At 46.7% G+C, this 14,802-nt stretch overlaps 1 protein-coding gene across 2 annotated transcripts in view; it reads left to right on the top strand.

The window, feature by feature from the left end:
• REEP3 (receptor accessory protein 3) overlaps positions 1-14,571 on the top strand; it is a 255,800-nt gene extending 241,229 nt beyond the window's left edge. For both annotated transcript variants that reach the window (XM_075352336.1, XM_075352337.1), the window contains exons 7-8: positions 6,698-6,846; positions 13,765-14,571. In XM_075352336.1, coding sequence (XP_075208451.1) covers positions 6,698-6,846; positions 13,765-13,821 — 206 coding nt within the window. In that variant the 3' untranslated portion in view covers positions 13,822-14,571. The remainder of the gene's footprint in view (positions 1-6,697; positions 6,847-13,764) is intronic.
• The last annotated feature ends 231 nt before the right edge of the window (positions 14,572-14,802 follow it).

The raw sequence follows: 14,802 nt of genomic DNA, 5'->3' as shown, positions 1-14,802 counted from the left end.
GACTCGAGTAAAGAGTGTAATGGAAGACCATTATTGGGCAGTCCGGCTCTCCACCCACCTACAGCCAACCATAAACAGAGCATTTCCGGGGAAGGGTGTGCTGGGTTATTGTTTTGTTTTTTTTCCACCCATTTTCTGAACAAGTTTTAACCCCCAGTGAGAGCCCTTCAGAGACTGCAAGTGGCTTTCACTGTGGTGCCGGCTTCCATCATTCACCGGCTCTTTGTGTCGGATTGTTCACGAACCACACATCTGAGCACCCCGCGATTCTCGGTCGAGCACTTAGCGTACCCGAGCACTCCGATGCTCGATCGTCATTAGTGATCTAATTATCATCATCAAGAAATCACCTGTGCAATACTAAGGATATCCTGAAAACATGACCATGAGGACTGTAATTTCGGAACCACTGGTTTAGACCCATTGAGGTTGAATAGTATGGAAGCCTGAATGCTTGAGTGCCGTTCCATTCCAAGTTTTCACTCTGGTTATATGAGCAAGGAGGTGAAGGAACGAAACTTTGGGTCACAGGTTGTGTTCCCCTGGACTGATGATTTGTGAGAAATGTTACAGGCTCCGTACACTGCAGTTTTAATGATTCCCGAGGCTCATAGTGTTGTAAAAACATGACACTGATTTTGAGTCACTTTGTAAATTTTTACACCCAAACCATGGGTGTATAGCTAGCGCCTCCGGAGGACACACAAAGTACTACACTCAAACGTGTAGCTCCTCCCTCCGGGCTATATACACTCCCTGGATGACAATCTATCCAGTTCAATACTTTGTGTTTCAGGAGGAACACACACTTGCATTCTCTGATATTTTTTTCTCATTTTTATTTTATTTTAAAGATTTGGAAGAAAAGCGGGTCCAGTCTGGACTCCCGGCATGTCCCTTCACACCCCACTCTGTCGGCGGTGCTGTTAAGGTTGACTTTATAAGGCTGGAGCCTTCACATGCCGCGCTCCTTCACATCCTCTAAGAGGCTCTGGGTTGAAGTGGGAGCCTCCACGGTCCTCTCTGCTTGCAGAAGACCGGTCTCCATCCGCAGCCCTGTCTGGTCCCTGCTGGAAGGAGCATTTACCCCCCTCTCCAGGGACATGGCCCTGCGTCTCAAAGCTAAGTATAGAGACGTTTTTCAGGGGTCCCGGGTACTTTTATTAGGGGGACAGTATGTGTTTTAACGTTACTGTAAATTCCGGCCGATTCTGGGGATTTCCCCTGAGAACCGCGCCGAAGGTGCCTGCTCGTCGGCCGCATTGTTAAATCTAGGCCCCGGCTTCTGTTTGGGCCTAGTTTCGGTTTTGGCTTCTCTGTATGTTTTGCATACAGCGCCGCCCACCGCCCGACCAGCAGAGGGGAGGGCACTCCTCCTTGGGGAGATGTCCCCTCCCCTGTATGTCGTCCTGTATCTCTCTGCCCTCCGTTTTTCCCGCTCTTGGGCTTATACACGCCCCCCCTCTTTCTCCCAGCGCCATTTTCTCAGCGTTCTTGCGCTAGAGGGAGCTGGATGCTGCAGCTGCATTCTATCTGGAAGGCTAACGCTTCACAGGGGAGCGGTGGAATCCGGAGGGCACACAGAGCACGGGCTGGTAAGCCACAACCTCTGGTTGTGGACTTTTATTACACTCTCAGGCATTCTACAGGAGTGTATTCTGGCTGCAGAGCCTCCACCATCAGCAGCATGTCTGTCACTAGGAGCAAGGCTGCAAACATGTATGCTATATGCACTGCTTGTAAGCTCATTCTGCCAGAGCCAAGCACATACCCACATTGTGATGCCTGTGCTAACATGGTTGTGTCTCAGCCTGGAGCCTCCGCAGGGGTCCCTCCGGCTGCTTTGGCCCCGGTGACTGAACCCCCGGCTTGGGTAGCATCCTTTTCGCAAGCTCTTTCCAGGTCTTTTGCCGACTCCATGGGGCAGCTGTCCCGGACACTGCTGTCCATGCATCAGCCCCCTTCACAGGGTGCTTCGGCTGCTCCTAGCTCTGCAGAGCTCTCAGAGCATGTCCCAGGACCCCGTCCCCCTAAACGGAGACGCAGGGACCCTTCTGCTTCCTCTTCCCACGGCTCTGATTCACGTGCCGAGGTGCAGGGCGAGGAGGACTCGTTTACTGTGGGCTCAGACGCTACCTCTATGTACCCCATTGACTTGTCTGAGGGAGATGCGGATGTTAGTGACTTGATTGCGTCCATTAACTCCGTACTGAACCTCAACCCACCAGAGTCTGAGGAACAAGCCTCTCTGGTAGAGATACACCAGTTTACCTCACCTAAGAAAGCTAGGAGTATGTTTTTTAACCACTCCAGCTTTCAGGCCACTGTTACCAAACCCAGGGCCTGTCCTGACAAACGTTTTCCGAAGCGTAGTTCAGACGACCGTTTTCCTTTTCCACCAGAGGTGGTTAAGGAATGGGCTCAGTCCCCAAAGGTAGACCCTCCGGTGTCCAGAATCTCAGCCCGCACAGTCGTGGCTGTGGCTGATGGCACTTCTCTTAAGGATCCCACTGACCGCCAGGTTGACCTTTTGGCCAAGTCTGTATATGAGGCGGCTGGAGCCTCGTTCTCCCCGTCTTTTGCGGCAGTGTGGGCTCTCAAGGCAGTCTCTGCCTCTCTGGAGGAGATGCATTCCCTCACCAGGGACTCTATGCCTGAGCTGGAGACCTTAACTTCTCGAGCTTCGGCTTTTGCATCCTACGCCATGTCTGCCATCCTGGAGGCTTCTCACCGCACGGCGGTGGCCTCCGCTAACTCCCTCGCGATCCGCAGGATCTTGTGGCTTCGAGAGTGGAAAGCAGACGCTTCCTCAAAAAAGTACCTTGCGAGTCTCCCTTTTGCTGGGTCCAGGCTGTTTGGGGAACAGCTGGATGACATAATCAAGGAGGCTACTGGCGGGAAGAGTACTTCCTTGCCTCAAACTAAGGCCAGGAAACCTGTCCAGGGCAGGATCCAATCGAGGTTTCGTTCCTTTCGTTCCTCTAACTGGTCATCCTCGAAGCCCTCGACCGCGTCCACTACCGCAGACAAGGATCGTAAACCGAACTGGCGCGCAAAGCCGCGTCCTCAAAAGACCGGAGGAGCCGCTGCCACTAAGGCGGCCTCCTCTTGACTATCTGGCTGCGCCAGCAACGTCCTTGGTCGGTGGCAGGCTCTCCCACTTGGAGACGTGTGGTTCCAACACGTCACCGATCAGTGGGTGCGGGATATTATCTCCCACGGCTACAGGATAGAATTTTCTTCCAGCCCGCCAAACAGATTTTTTCTGTCCACACCCCCTTGCTCCAAGGCCGCCGCCTTCTCTCAGGCCGTGGCCTCCCTGCAGGCCAACGGGGTAATTGTTCCGGTTCCCGCCCGGGAACGGTTCAGCGGTTTCTACTCAAACCTCTTTCTAGTCCCCAAGAAGGACGGTTCCTCCCGGCCCATCCTGGATCTCAAGCTTCTCAACAAGCATGTTCAGGTGCGGCACTTTCGCATGGAATCTCTGAGATCGGTCATTGCCTCAATGACCCAAGGAGATTTTCTGGCATCCATCGACATCAGAGATGCCTATCTGCATGTGCCTATTGCGGTCTCACACCAGCGTTGGCTACGCTTTGCAATCGGAAAGGAACATTTCCAGTTCGTGGCTCTTCCCTTTGGCTTAGCCACGGCCCCTCGGGTGTTCACCAAGGTCATGGCAGCAGTGGTTGCGGTCCTGCACCTCCAGGGATTGGCAGTGATTCCTTACCTGGACGACCTTCTAGTCAAGGCCTCATCCAGTGTAGACTGCCAGCGGAGTGTCTCTCTCACTGTCGCCACGCTAGTTCAGTTCGGGTGGCTTGTCAACCTGCCCAAGTCCACTCTGACCCCGACCCAGGTACTTATGTACCTAGGGATGCAGTTCGAAACTCTGCCGGCACTTGTCAAGTTGCCCTTAGTCAAACAGCAGTCCCTTCGTCTGGCGGTGCGCTCTCTGCTGAGGCACCGCCGTCATTCCATCAGACACCTCATGCGGGTGCTGGGTCAGATGGTGGCGTCAATGGAAGCGGTTCCCTTTGCCCAGTTCCATCTGCGTCCCTTGCAGCTGGACATTCTCCGCTGTTGGGACAAGCGGATCTCTTCCTTGGACAGGCTGGTGGCTCTGTCATCACAGGCCAGGAACTCCCTTCAGTGGTGGCTTCAGCCCCTCTCCCTGTCACAGGGACGCTCCTTCCTGACTCCGTCCTGGGTGATACTCACCACGGATGCCAGCCTCTCCGGTTGGGGAGCGGTATTTCTTCATCACCGAGCACAGGGCACTTGGACTCCGTCCGAATCAGCCCTCCCGATCAATGTGCTGGAGATCAGAGCTGTGTTTCTAGCTCTCCTAGACTTTCACCACCTGTTGGCGGGCAAGCACATTCGGGTTCAGTCGGACAACGCGACAGCGGTTGCCTACATCAATCACCAGGGCGGGACTCACAGCCGTCTGGCGATGTTGGAGGTTCAACGAATCCTCCAGTGGACGGAGGACTTCAAGTCCACCATATCTGCAGTCCACATCCCAGGCGTGGAAAACTGGGAGGCCGATTATCTCAGCCGTCAAACCGTGGACGGCGGCGAGTGGGCCCTGCATCCGTCAGTGTTCAGATCGATCTGCCGCAAGTGGGGCACTCCGGAAGTGGATCTGATGGAATCCCGGCACAACAACAAGGTTCCGGTTTACGTGGCTCGCTCCCACAATTCTCAAGCCTTCGCAGCAGACGCACTGGTTCAAGATTGGTCTCAGTTCCGTCTGGCCTATGTGTTTCCCCCTCTAGCGCTCTTGCCCAGGGTTCTGCGCAAGATCGGTACGGAGGGCCGTCGAGTCATACTCATTGCTCCGGACTGGCCCAGGCGAGCTTGGTACCCAGACCTGCTCCGCCTGTCCGTAGAGGTGCCGTGGCATCTCCCGGACCGCCCAGACCTTCTCTCTCAAGGTCCGTTCTTCCGCCAGAATTCTGCGGCTCTCAGATTGACGGCGTGGCTCTTGAGTCAGGGATCCTGACGGCTTCAGGCATTCCCTCTGAGGTCATCTCCACCATGACTCAGGCTCGGAAGTCTTCCTCGGCCAAGATTTACCACAGGACTTGGAGAATTTTCCTGTCCTGATGTCGCTCTTCCGGCCATGCCCCTTGGCCGTTCTCCTTGCCGACCGTCCTGTCTTTTCTACAGTCAGGCCTACAGTTAGGTCTGTCCCTCTATTCCCTCAAGGGACAGGTGTCGGCTTTGTCGGTATTGTTCCAGCGGCGTATCGCCCGACTGGCTCAGGTGCGCACCTTCATGCAGGGCGCATCTCACATCATCCCTCCTTACCGGCGGCCCTTGGATCCCTGGGACCTTAATCTGGTCCTCACGGCCTTACAGAAACCCCCTTTTGAGCCTCTCAGGGAGGTTCCTTTGTCTAGACTTTCACAGAAAGTTGTCTTTCTAGTAGCCATAACTTCTCTCAGGAGAGTTTCTGATTTGGCTGCGCTTTCTTCGGAATCCCCCTTTTTGGTGTTTCACCAAGACAAGGTGGTTCTTCGTCCGACTCCGGACTTTCTCCCTAAGGTGGTGTCTTCCTTCCACCTTAACCAGGACATTTCATTGCCCTCTCTTTGTCCGGCCCCTGTGCATCGCTTTGAGAAGGCGTTGCACACCTTGGATTTGGTGCGGGCGCTCCGAATCTATGTGTCACGCACTCACTTTTTGTGCTAACCACGGGTCAGCGCAAGGGTCTCTCTGCTTCTAAACCGACCCTAGCTCGTTGGGTTAGGTCGGCTATCGCCGATGCCTACCAGTGTTCTCAGGTGCCTCCCCCGCCGGGGATTAAGGCGCACTCGACCAGAGCTGTCGGTGCCTCCTGGGCTTTCAGACACCAGGCTACGGCTCAGCAGGTGTGTCAGGCTGCCACTTGGTCCAGTCTGCACACTTTTTCGAAGCACTACCAAGTGCATGCTCATGCTTCGGCAGATGCGAGCTTGGGCAGACGCATCCTTCAGGCGGCTGTCGCCCATTTGTGAAGTTAGGTTTTGCCTACTTCTCAATTTGGTTTATTTCCCACCCATGGACTGCTTTGGAACGTCCCATGGTTTGGGTCTCCCATGGAAGGAACGATAAAGAAAAAGAGAATTTTGTTTACTTACCGTAAATTCTTTTTCTTGTAGTTCCGACATGGGAGACCCAGCACCCTCCCTGTTGCCTGTTGGCAGTTTTTTGTTCCGTGTGTTTCACCGGCTGTTGTTAGTAGACAGAGTTCTGGTTTTGCCGAGTTTTACTCTATCTCTACTTATGGGTGGATGTCCTCCTTCAGCTTTTGTACTGAACTGGATAGATTGTCATCCAGGGAGTGTATATAGCCCGGAGGGAGGAGCTACACGTTTGAGTGTAGTACTTTGTGTGTCCTCCGGAGGCGCTAGCTATACACCCATGGTTTGGGTCTCCCATGTCGGAACTACAAGAAAAAGAATTTACGGTAAGTAAACAAAACTCTCTTTTTTTTTTTTTTTGGACTGATCTTGACTTCATGTCGTCTCCTGTCAAATCTAAAATGGCAATTAGAATTCTACTCCACAATTTCATTAGATTGAAATGGTAAAATGATGTTGAATAGTGAAGCTACGCTGTAATTTGTAATCATTACTTTTGGTTCCAGCTACAGTTCAGCCTTTTATTCCGATTCACATTTCACTCTATTTTCCTTTGATTTTTGTAGGATTCAGCTCATTAAGAAAAGAGTCTGAAGATGATAAATCTGACGAAGAAACGGAAGGGGCACTCTCAGAAGACGAAATGTATGCACACAAGGGGCTTCGCAGATCACAGAGCATGAGATCTGTAAAGGTCGTCAAAGGCCGTAAAGAGGTATGTGCTTCTTATTATTTTCTATAACGTATACATTAATAAACAGAGCTGGTTTATTTTGGCAGCAGTTCATACTGAGCAGCACAATACAGATCCAGGGTTTGTATGTGTTTTATTAAACTCTAGATGAACTGTGTATCCCTCCTCCATATGTTCTGAGTGGATAGCAGAGGCAGTGGGGATTCACTGTAATGCGGCTAGAATTCACAGTTCCCTTTCAGGTTATCTCTATGGCTTTATCTTCTCTGGGGAGTCTTCGAACAAGCCCTTGTGCTACTAGATATCATTTATTTTTTATTTAACCTAATTGTTGATCTTTTCATAAAGGAAGAATCCAGATTGGAAAGTGGAACATAATATCATTATTTAACAAAGTGATATTTTTTTTAACCCCTTCAGCCCCCGGGCACTTTCCGTTTTTGCGTTTTTGTTTTTTGCTCCCCTTCATCCGAGAGCCCTAACTTTTTTATTTTTCCATCAATCTTGCCATGTAAGGGCTTGTTTTTTGCGGGACGAGTTGTACTTTTAACTGAAACCATAAGTTTTACCATATAGTGTACTGGAAAACGGCAAAAAAATTCCAAGTGCGGAAAAATTGCAAAAAAAGTGTGATCGTACAATAGTTTTTGGGATATTTTATTCGCTGTGTTCACTATATGGTAAAACTGATGTATCTATGTGATGCCTCAGGTCAGTGCGAGTTTGTAGACACCAAACATGTATAGGTTTACTTGTGTCTAAGGGGTTAATAAAAAAGATTTTGGCAGCGATATGTAAGGGGTTAATGGCCACGGGTGGAAGCGATTCCACCCGCGGCTAGCAGGCACACATGTCAGCTGTTGAAAACAGCTGATATGTGCGCGGATCGCCGCCTGCCCGTGGCAGGGGGCGGGGCTTAATGGCACACGATCCATGACGTACCCAGTACGTCATGGGTCGTTAAGGGGTTAAACCTCTTTACCCTTCCCACTGGTGATTTTTCTTTTTAGCTTTTTTTTTCTCCCTGTAAGCCAAGAGCTGTAACTTTTTTATTTTTCCCGACATTATAGCCGTATGAGGGCTTCTTTTTTTGCAGGATGAGTTGTACTTTTGATTGACACCATTCATTTTGCACCATATTGTACTGAAAAACAGGAAAAATTCCAAATTCGGTGAAATTGCAAAAAAAAGGGCAATTCCACAATTGTTTTTATTTAACATGCTCACTATATGATAAAACTGACCTAGCAATATGATTCCCCAGGTCAGTAGAAGTACGTAGATACCAAACATTTTCTTATTTTAAAGTGGTTAAGAAATTTTCCCCACCCCCCCACAAATGAAAATTAATTGCGCCTTTGTCCCCATTTTTTGAGATCTGTTGCGTTCTCATTTTTCAGAATGTGGGGCTGAGTGAGGGCTCATTTTTTTTCTGCATCCTAAACTGACATTTTTAATTATACCATTTTTAGGTAGATGCTATTTTTTTTTATCCCCTCTTATTGCTTTTTATTGCAATGTTGCAACAGCCCCAAAAAAACTTAATTTTGGCATTTTTACTTTTTTTTCTCGTTACAAGAGATGAGCAAACCCGAGGTACGAAACAGGTTTTGCTAAAAAAAACCCCAAACCAACAAAACTTTGGATTCGGAGTACAGATGCTTTACCTATGAACACTACTCAAGCGAGCATCACTGTGCTTGGGTACACTTGGTGCTCAGACCAGTGTGAGCCGCTTGCAGTATTTCAGCGGCTCTTACTGGAGGTAACAGTGTAATTGTATGTAGTGTGCATCAAACAAAAATAAAATTTGGAAAAACCCCACCCACCCATCTCTGGAAGGGATCTGTTATGGATGGCTGTATGTGGACGTAGACCCGAACTGTCCTAACAGTGACTTAAGTTGGTGTTCAGGTCAAGTCCAGGTCCCAAAAAGAACTTTATCTAAAGTCCGGATGAAGTCGCCAAACCGAACTTCAATGGGTCCACTCATCTGTAGTTGTTACGCCTTTTACCAATCAGATTAATTCATTAGATATTGTGATAGATCGAGCATTTCTGAACACGGTGATACTAAATATGTGTATTAATTTCTTTTTTGTTTTATTTTTGTTGGGCAAAAGGTTGGGAATTTAAACGTCTGTGTTTTTTTGGGGGGGGGGTTTAGACTTTTTTTTGCTTTTACTAGTCCCCTTAGGGGACTTCAATCTGTGATTCTGCGATTGATTGTTCTGTACAGAGCCATGCTTCAGCACCGATCTATACAGTAGAAATGCTGATCTTCTGTGAATACCAGCACTCAGGGTTCACAGTAACTACATCATGACCAGTCATCAACTGACCCCTACCTGTCATGACAACCCATCGGCACCCTGTGATCAAGTCACAGTGCCGCCGATGAGGACGGAGAATGACACTCCCCACCGGCGCTTGTCAAATCTCACTGTCAGAGATTGACAACGGGATTTAACTAGTTAACAGACGCAGGTGTATCGGAAATTCACCCACGCCTGTCAGATTCACAAGTGTGCTGATCAGATCAGCCAACACATGCAGGGAAAAATGCAGGCTCGTTATACAAGCCCACGTCAAAGGGAGTGACACCTCTTATGATGTACCAGTACGTTGTAGGTTGTGAAGGAGGTTAAGCAAACTGTTGTTTATGCACAGTTTCCTGGTCCAACTCTGAGTCTCTGCTGCTACTCCTGGTGTCTGTTATTGTGTGCAGCACTAACTTCATGTCAACAACGCTGCAGCCCATCAGTGAACTCTGTGGCTCACACCATTAACTCAGGCAGAGCTGCTGAGCCCCATTATTGTCTGCAGTGATGTCAACATGGCATCAGTGCTGTAGACCATAACAGACCCTGGGAGCAGCGGGAGAGACTCGACACTGGACCCATAGAGGGTGAGTCAAGCACAGTCGGGTTTTTTTGTTGCTTTTTTTTTATTTTTATTTTTTTAATAAAATAAACTGCAGTAATCATTTGAATGAAGGATTAAAATTCTAGGAGCTTGTTTTTAATAACTAAAAAGTTAAAAATTTCCCTATCATAGAATTTTTTTACTTCAGGATGACGCCGGTTGAACGGTTTCTGACCTAATCATCTGTCTTTGCATACCCAATAAAATGCCATTGATCTTTGCATCTCTAGACCACGAGTACAAGATGTGATGTAATTACTGTTTTTGTAGATATGTAATAATGTAATCACAAATACAGTTAGATTTGATTGAAAATAAAGGGTCTTCAGTGATACACTTGAGATGGGATGTCTTTCGTTGGTATTTCATTTTGATATGAATTACACACATGCAAAAATTTACACCATGGTGTGAGAAAGGTGGATTTACAGCATTAGGTATAGGTATTTTTTCCTTTTTAATCAACAGTACTTAGAACATCAACAGAAACTTAAAGAATTACCTAAATGGTTCTCCTGCTGGGGCACCTGCAAGTCACTGTGCGCAAGTGAATCACAAACTACAAACCCATGTTGAGCGTAATGATCAGTGAGATATAAACCTGCTGGGATTTCATTTCTAAATTTTCACACTTCACCAAAATTATTTATTTTTCACCCAAGACAACTTATTGTACAGGTAGACTTGGAATATTTCAGGGCTTCTTTTTACAGATTCCTAGACTGTGTATATGACAACAGCTATTAAACCATTGACAGACGGATTTTACACTTATTGATGACTACCAAAAAGAAGTGGAGCCGGGATCTTGTATCTTAGGCGAAAGATCCAAAAATCCATTCCGAAGAGGTTGGAATGTGGCTTCTTCCTGCAAGTCATCACTATTCTGAATGTCATACATTATAAATGTAGAGAATTAATAATCCTGGCAGACTGTGTGAGCAGTGTACTCCAATGCAACATGTGCCAGGTTTAACACAACGGAAAATGCCCAGTTGGATTAACTAGAAAATATCCAGGTTGGACTTTCTATTGTTTTTTAACAAATGTCTATAAATGTTTTGGAACAAGTGCAACGGGATAAATATACAAGGCATTTGACTACTTTATACTGTATACCCCAAAAAACTGTAAATACATTGATTAATCTGACCTAGTTTCGATGGAATTGAGCTTAATGTCCTACATTTTTATGGCCTAGCCTTAGAATAAGATAGACCTCAAATATTGGATTGGTAATATCGCCGATAGGCAGAATGAAACGACAATCCCTGTACAAATGAGTATTGCTGCTCTACAGCTCATACAATTCTTTGGCTGAGAGCTATGGCTCTCGTCTGTCCCATACACATGAATTTTGGCTGATGGTTCATGTGCTTTCAATTATGATAGAGATGTTAACTGCTGCCAGACGACGCAACGACCCTAAGGCCCTGTGCGCACTTACCGGATTTTGCCGCGGATTTTTTGCGGTTTTGCTGCATGTTTCGCTGCAGAAAATGTTCATAACATCTCTGCAGTGAATCACCAGCAAAACCTATGGGGAAAAAAAAAATCCTGTGCGCACTAGGCGGATTTTGACAGCTGCATGTTTTGTTGCGGGATTCCCGCAGCAAAAACAATTGCATGTCAATTCTTTTCCGCACATCGCTGTGGGATTTCACTCCATTTACTCCAATGTAATCGTGAAATCCCGCAGGGAATAACGTAGGCAGCAAATTCTGTGCGGTTCACTGCGTTTTCCTGCGTTATTCCCTGCGGTATTTCGCGGTTTACCTCCGGTAATGTGCATCGCTTGCCTGCGGTTTGCAGGGAAGTGATGTCATTACAGGAAGAGGAAGCGGAGCAGAGAGTAAACACACAGATCACAGACACACACAGACATCACAGACATAGAACACAAACACATAGAACACACATAGAAATCAAACGGAAATAAAGAAAACAAAACACGTGGGCTCCGCTGTATATTTACTGTCCAGCCGAGGTAAGCACACAGCGGCGTCCCGGTATTCTCAGGCTGGGGAGGGAGAGGGGCAGGGTTAATGTCCCCCACCTCTCTCTCCCTCCCGCAGCCGAGAATATCAGCCGCAGCTGCCCCGGGACTGTCGCATGCATTATGCGGCAGAACCGGAGTGTCCCCCGGCTCTTCCTGCTGCCGTGTAGCAGTGGCAGTCAAGGTAATACAAGGAGTTAATGGTGGCGGATCACCGCCATTAACTCCAGGTTTGATCATGACAGTGTCTATGTGACAGCTGACATGATCAATCCGTAAGTAAAGTGAAAAAACACACACACAGAAAAATCCTTTATTTTAAATAAAACACAAATAAGCCTCGTTCACCCTTTTATTAACCCCTCCCGAAACAAAGCTCCGACGTAATCCACAGCTCCGGCGTCCTGCGATGCTTGCATCCAGCCGCGACTGACACAGACACTTCTGAATGCAGCCTCGCAGCGAGACAGCAGTGGTAATTACCGGGCATTTCCCACGGCCGGTAATGTGAATTCACTGCCGACTGTGAGAAATGCAGCGTGTGCTCACAGGGACTCTATCTATCCCTCTATCTATCTATCCCTCTATCTATCTATCCCTCTATCTATCTATCCCTCTATCTATCTATCCCTCTATCTATCTATCCCTCTATCTATCTATCCCTCTATCTATCTATCTATCTATCTATTCTTCTGTCTATTTCTCTATCTCAGAATGAAATTACTTTTTTTTTTTTTTTTTTTTCAATGTGCTTTATTGCATTGAATGCAATAAAGCACATACCAACCCGCACGCGGCAAAATTGTGGCAATACCGCGAACACTACCGCGGTAAAACCGCAGCAAACCGCATGCGGTTTTCGGGTGCGGTTTGCCGCGTTTTTTTACCGCGGGTGCGGTAATCTATGAATACATGCGGAATTTTCTTGAGAAAATTACATTTTCCAGTGCGCACAGGGCCTAAGTCTTTTCACCATATTTCTCAAGTATTGGGGTGTCCCTACTGTATGTACATTAGTTGTCTTGCAGTAACCTTTAAGAAAAAGGAAAAATTGTGTGAATTTATCCAGTTTTAAAGGGAACTTGTCACCAGATCTGGCAACTATAACTTGCCGCCATCACCAGTAAGCTGTTATATCCAGTGTTATAGAATAATGTATATAAGAGCCCAGGCCGCTCTGTAGAATGTAAAAAACACTTTTATTATACTCCACTAGGGGGCGGTCCGATCCGATGGGGGGTCGCTGCTCTCCGGTCCGGCGCTTCCACTCTGCTGCGTTCTCTGTCTTCTATCCACCCAGCCGAGTATGGATGGCACGACCTACGTCATCCACACAAGCCAGCATTGCGGTCCTGCACAGGCGCACTTTGATCTGCTTTGCTCTGGGCAGATCAAAGTATTGTTGTGCGCATTTGAGGTGAAGTCTAACCTTTCCTCATGCTTGCACATTACAGGGCAGATCAAAGTACTGTAATGCACAGGCGCGAGGAATAATACTGAAAGTGCAGGCAGTTGTCTTACAGACACAAGACTGAGAAGAAGGGGAACGTATTACAGCTTTAACTAGAATATGAGACAATATAATATAAAAAAATTAAATAATTTAAGGCATTTTCAACTTTCAGGAAACTTGACCTCATATGCTCTAAAATGATAAAACGAGTAGGTATTCACCGTCCCTGGGTTCATTGTCTGCTCCTGACATCTTCCCGGGTCTCTGTGTTTTGATTGCAGCGGAGGCTGTAGCCAATCACTGAGCTCAGAACGAGCCTTTGAGCTCAGTGATTGGCTACAATGGTGATGCTCACTATCGACGTGATTTCAACCATTTGAACAGAAGAGGAGCACTGGCAGTGGCACAGAAAGGGTGTGAGTACCCACTGTTTGCCATTTTAGAGCATTTGGAGTCCCCTTTCCTGAAAGTGGAAAATCCCTTTAAGGGATTTATTTGTAGGATATTTTATTTTTGCATTTTTTTCTATTCCTTTAAGTTTCAAACTGTCCTTGCTGTTTTGCAGGTACGATATGGCTCACTGAAGTACAAAGTAAAGAAAAGACCCCAAGTTTACTTCTGAAGGGACCTACTGGATCGCCCTGAACTGCTGTACTGCCATTGTTTTCTGCGCTCGATGTGACGTATGCAGATACTCTACATTTCAGTAGATGCAAGGAGACTACAACCACTTCCATGAGCAATATTTATTGTGGATTTTTATATGTTCTATGGAACGTTTTATATCTGTAACTTTGTAGCTGCTTGTGGGATTCAGTACAAGAGTGATTTATTCTTAATATTTTTGGGAATTGATCCAGATCTTCCAGGTAATGAGATCAAGTGAATCGGCACCTGGAGGACTGGATCATAGCAAATGGGGATTGATACAAAATACATGATCACATGTTGTCTTTACACTAAGATGCCTTACTAAGTTCTGACAATTCTATGACATGGAAGCTGCCTTTAATTGTTTTTTTTCTATTTAAGGGCTTACAGATTAATCAGTTAATTTACTTAAAAAAATTGGCTATTTCTCATTTCCTGGAAACCTTTAACCTGCACCAAAAAGGAGTCTTTTCATCTTTTCTTAGAACTTTGTTTAGTGCTGTTCCTCTGTTATTGCTCTTGGAGATATATACAAGTGATATATACAAGTGCATCTCAATAAATTAAAATATCAATACAAAATTCAAGACAGTAATTCCGTACAAAATGGGAAATGTATATATTATATATATAGTCATTACACACAGAGTGATCTATTCCTATATATTATATAGTCATTACACACAGAGTGATCTATTTCAAGTGTTTATTTCTGTTAATGTTGATGGTTATGGCTTACAGCCAATGAAAACCCAAGTCATTATCTCAGAAAATTAGAATATTCTATAAGACCAACTGAATAAATGATTTTAACCTTAGAAATGTTGGCGCCTACTGAAAAGTCTGTACAGTAAAGGCCTCAATACTTGGTCGGGGCTCCTTTTGCATGAATTACTGCATCAATGCGGCGTGGCATGGAGGCGATCAGCCTGTGGCACTGCTGAGGTGTTAT

This window comes from Anomaloglossus baeobatrachus, chromosome 5 (assembly GCF_048569485.1).
Source record: "Anomaloglossus baeobatrachus isolate aAnoBae1 chromosome 5, aAnoBae1.hap1, whole genome shotgun sequence".
In the NCBI taxonomy this organism is placed as follows: Eukaryota; Metazoa; Chordata; class Amphibia; order Anura; family Aromobatidae; genus Anomaloglossus; species Anomaloglossus baeobatrachus.
This window is presented reverse-complemented; position numbering and strand designations above follow the sequence as displayed.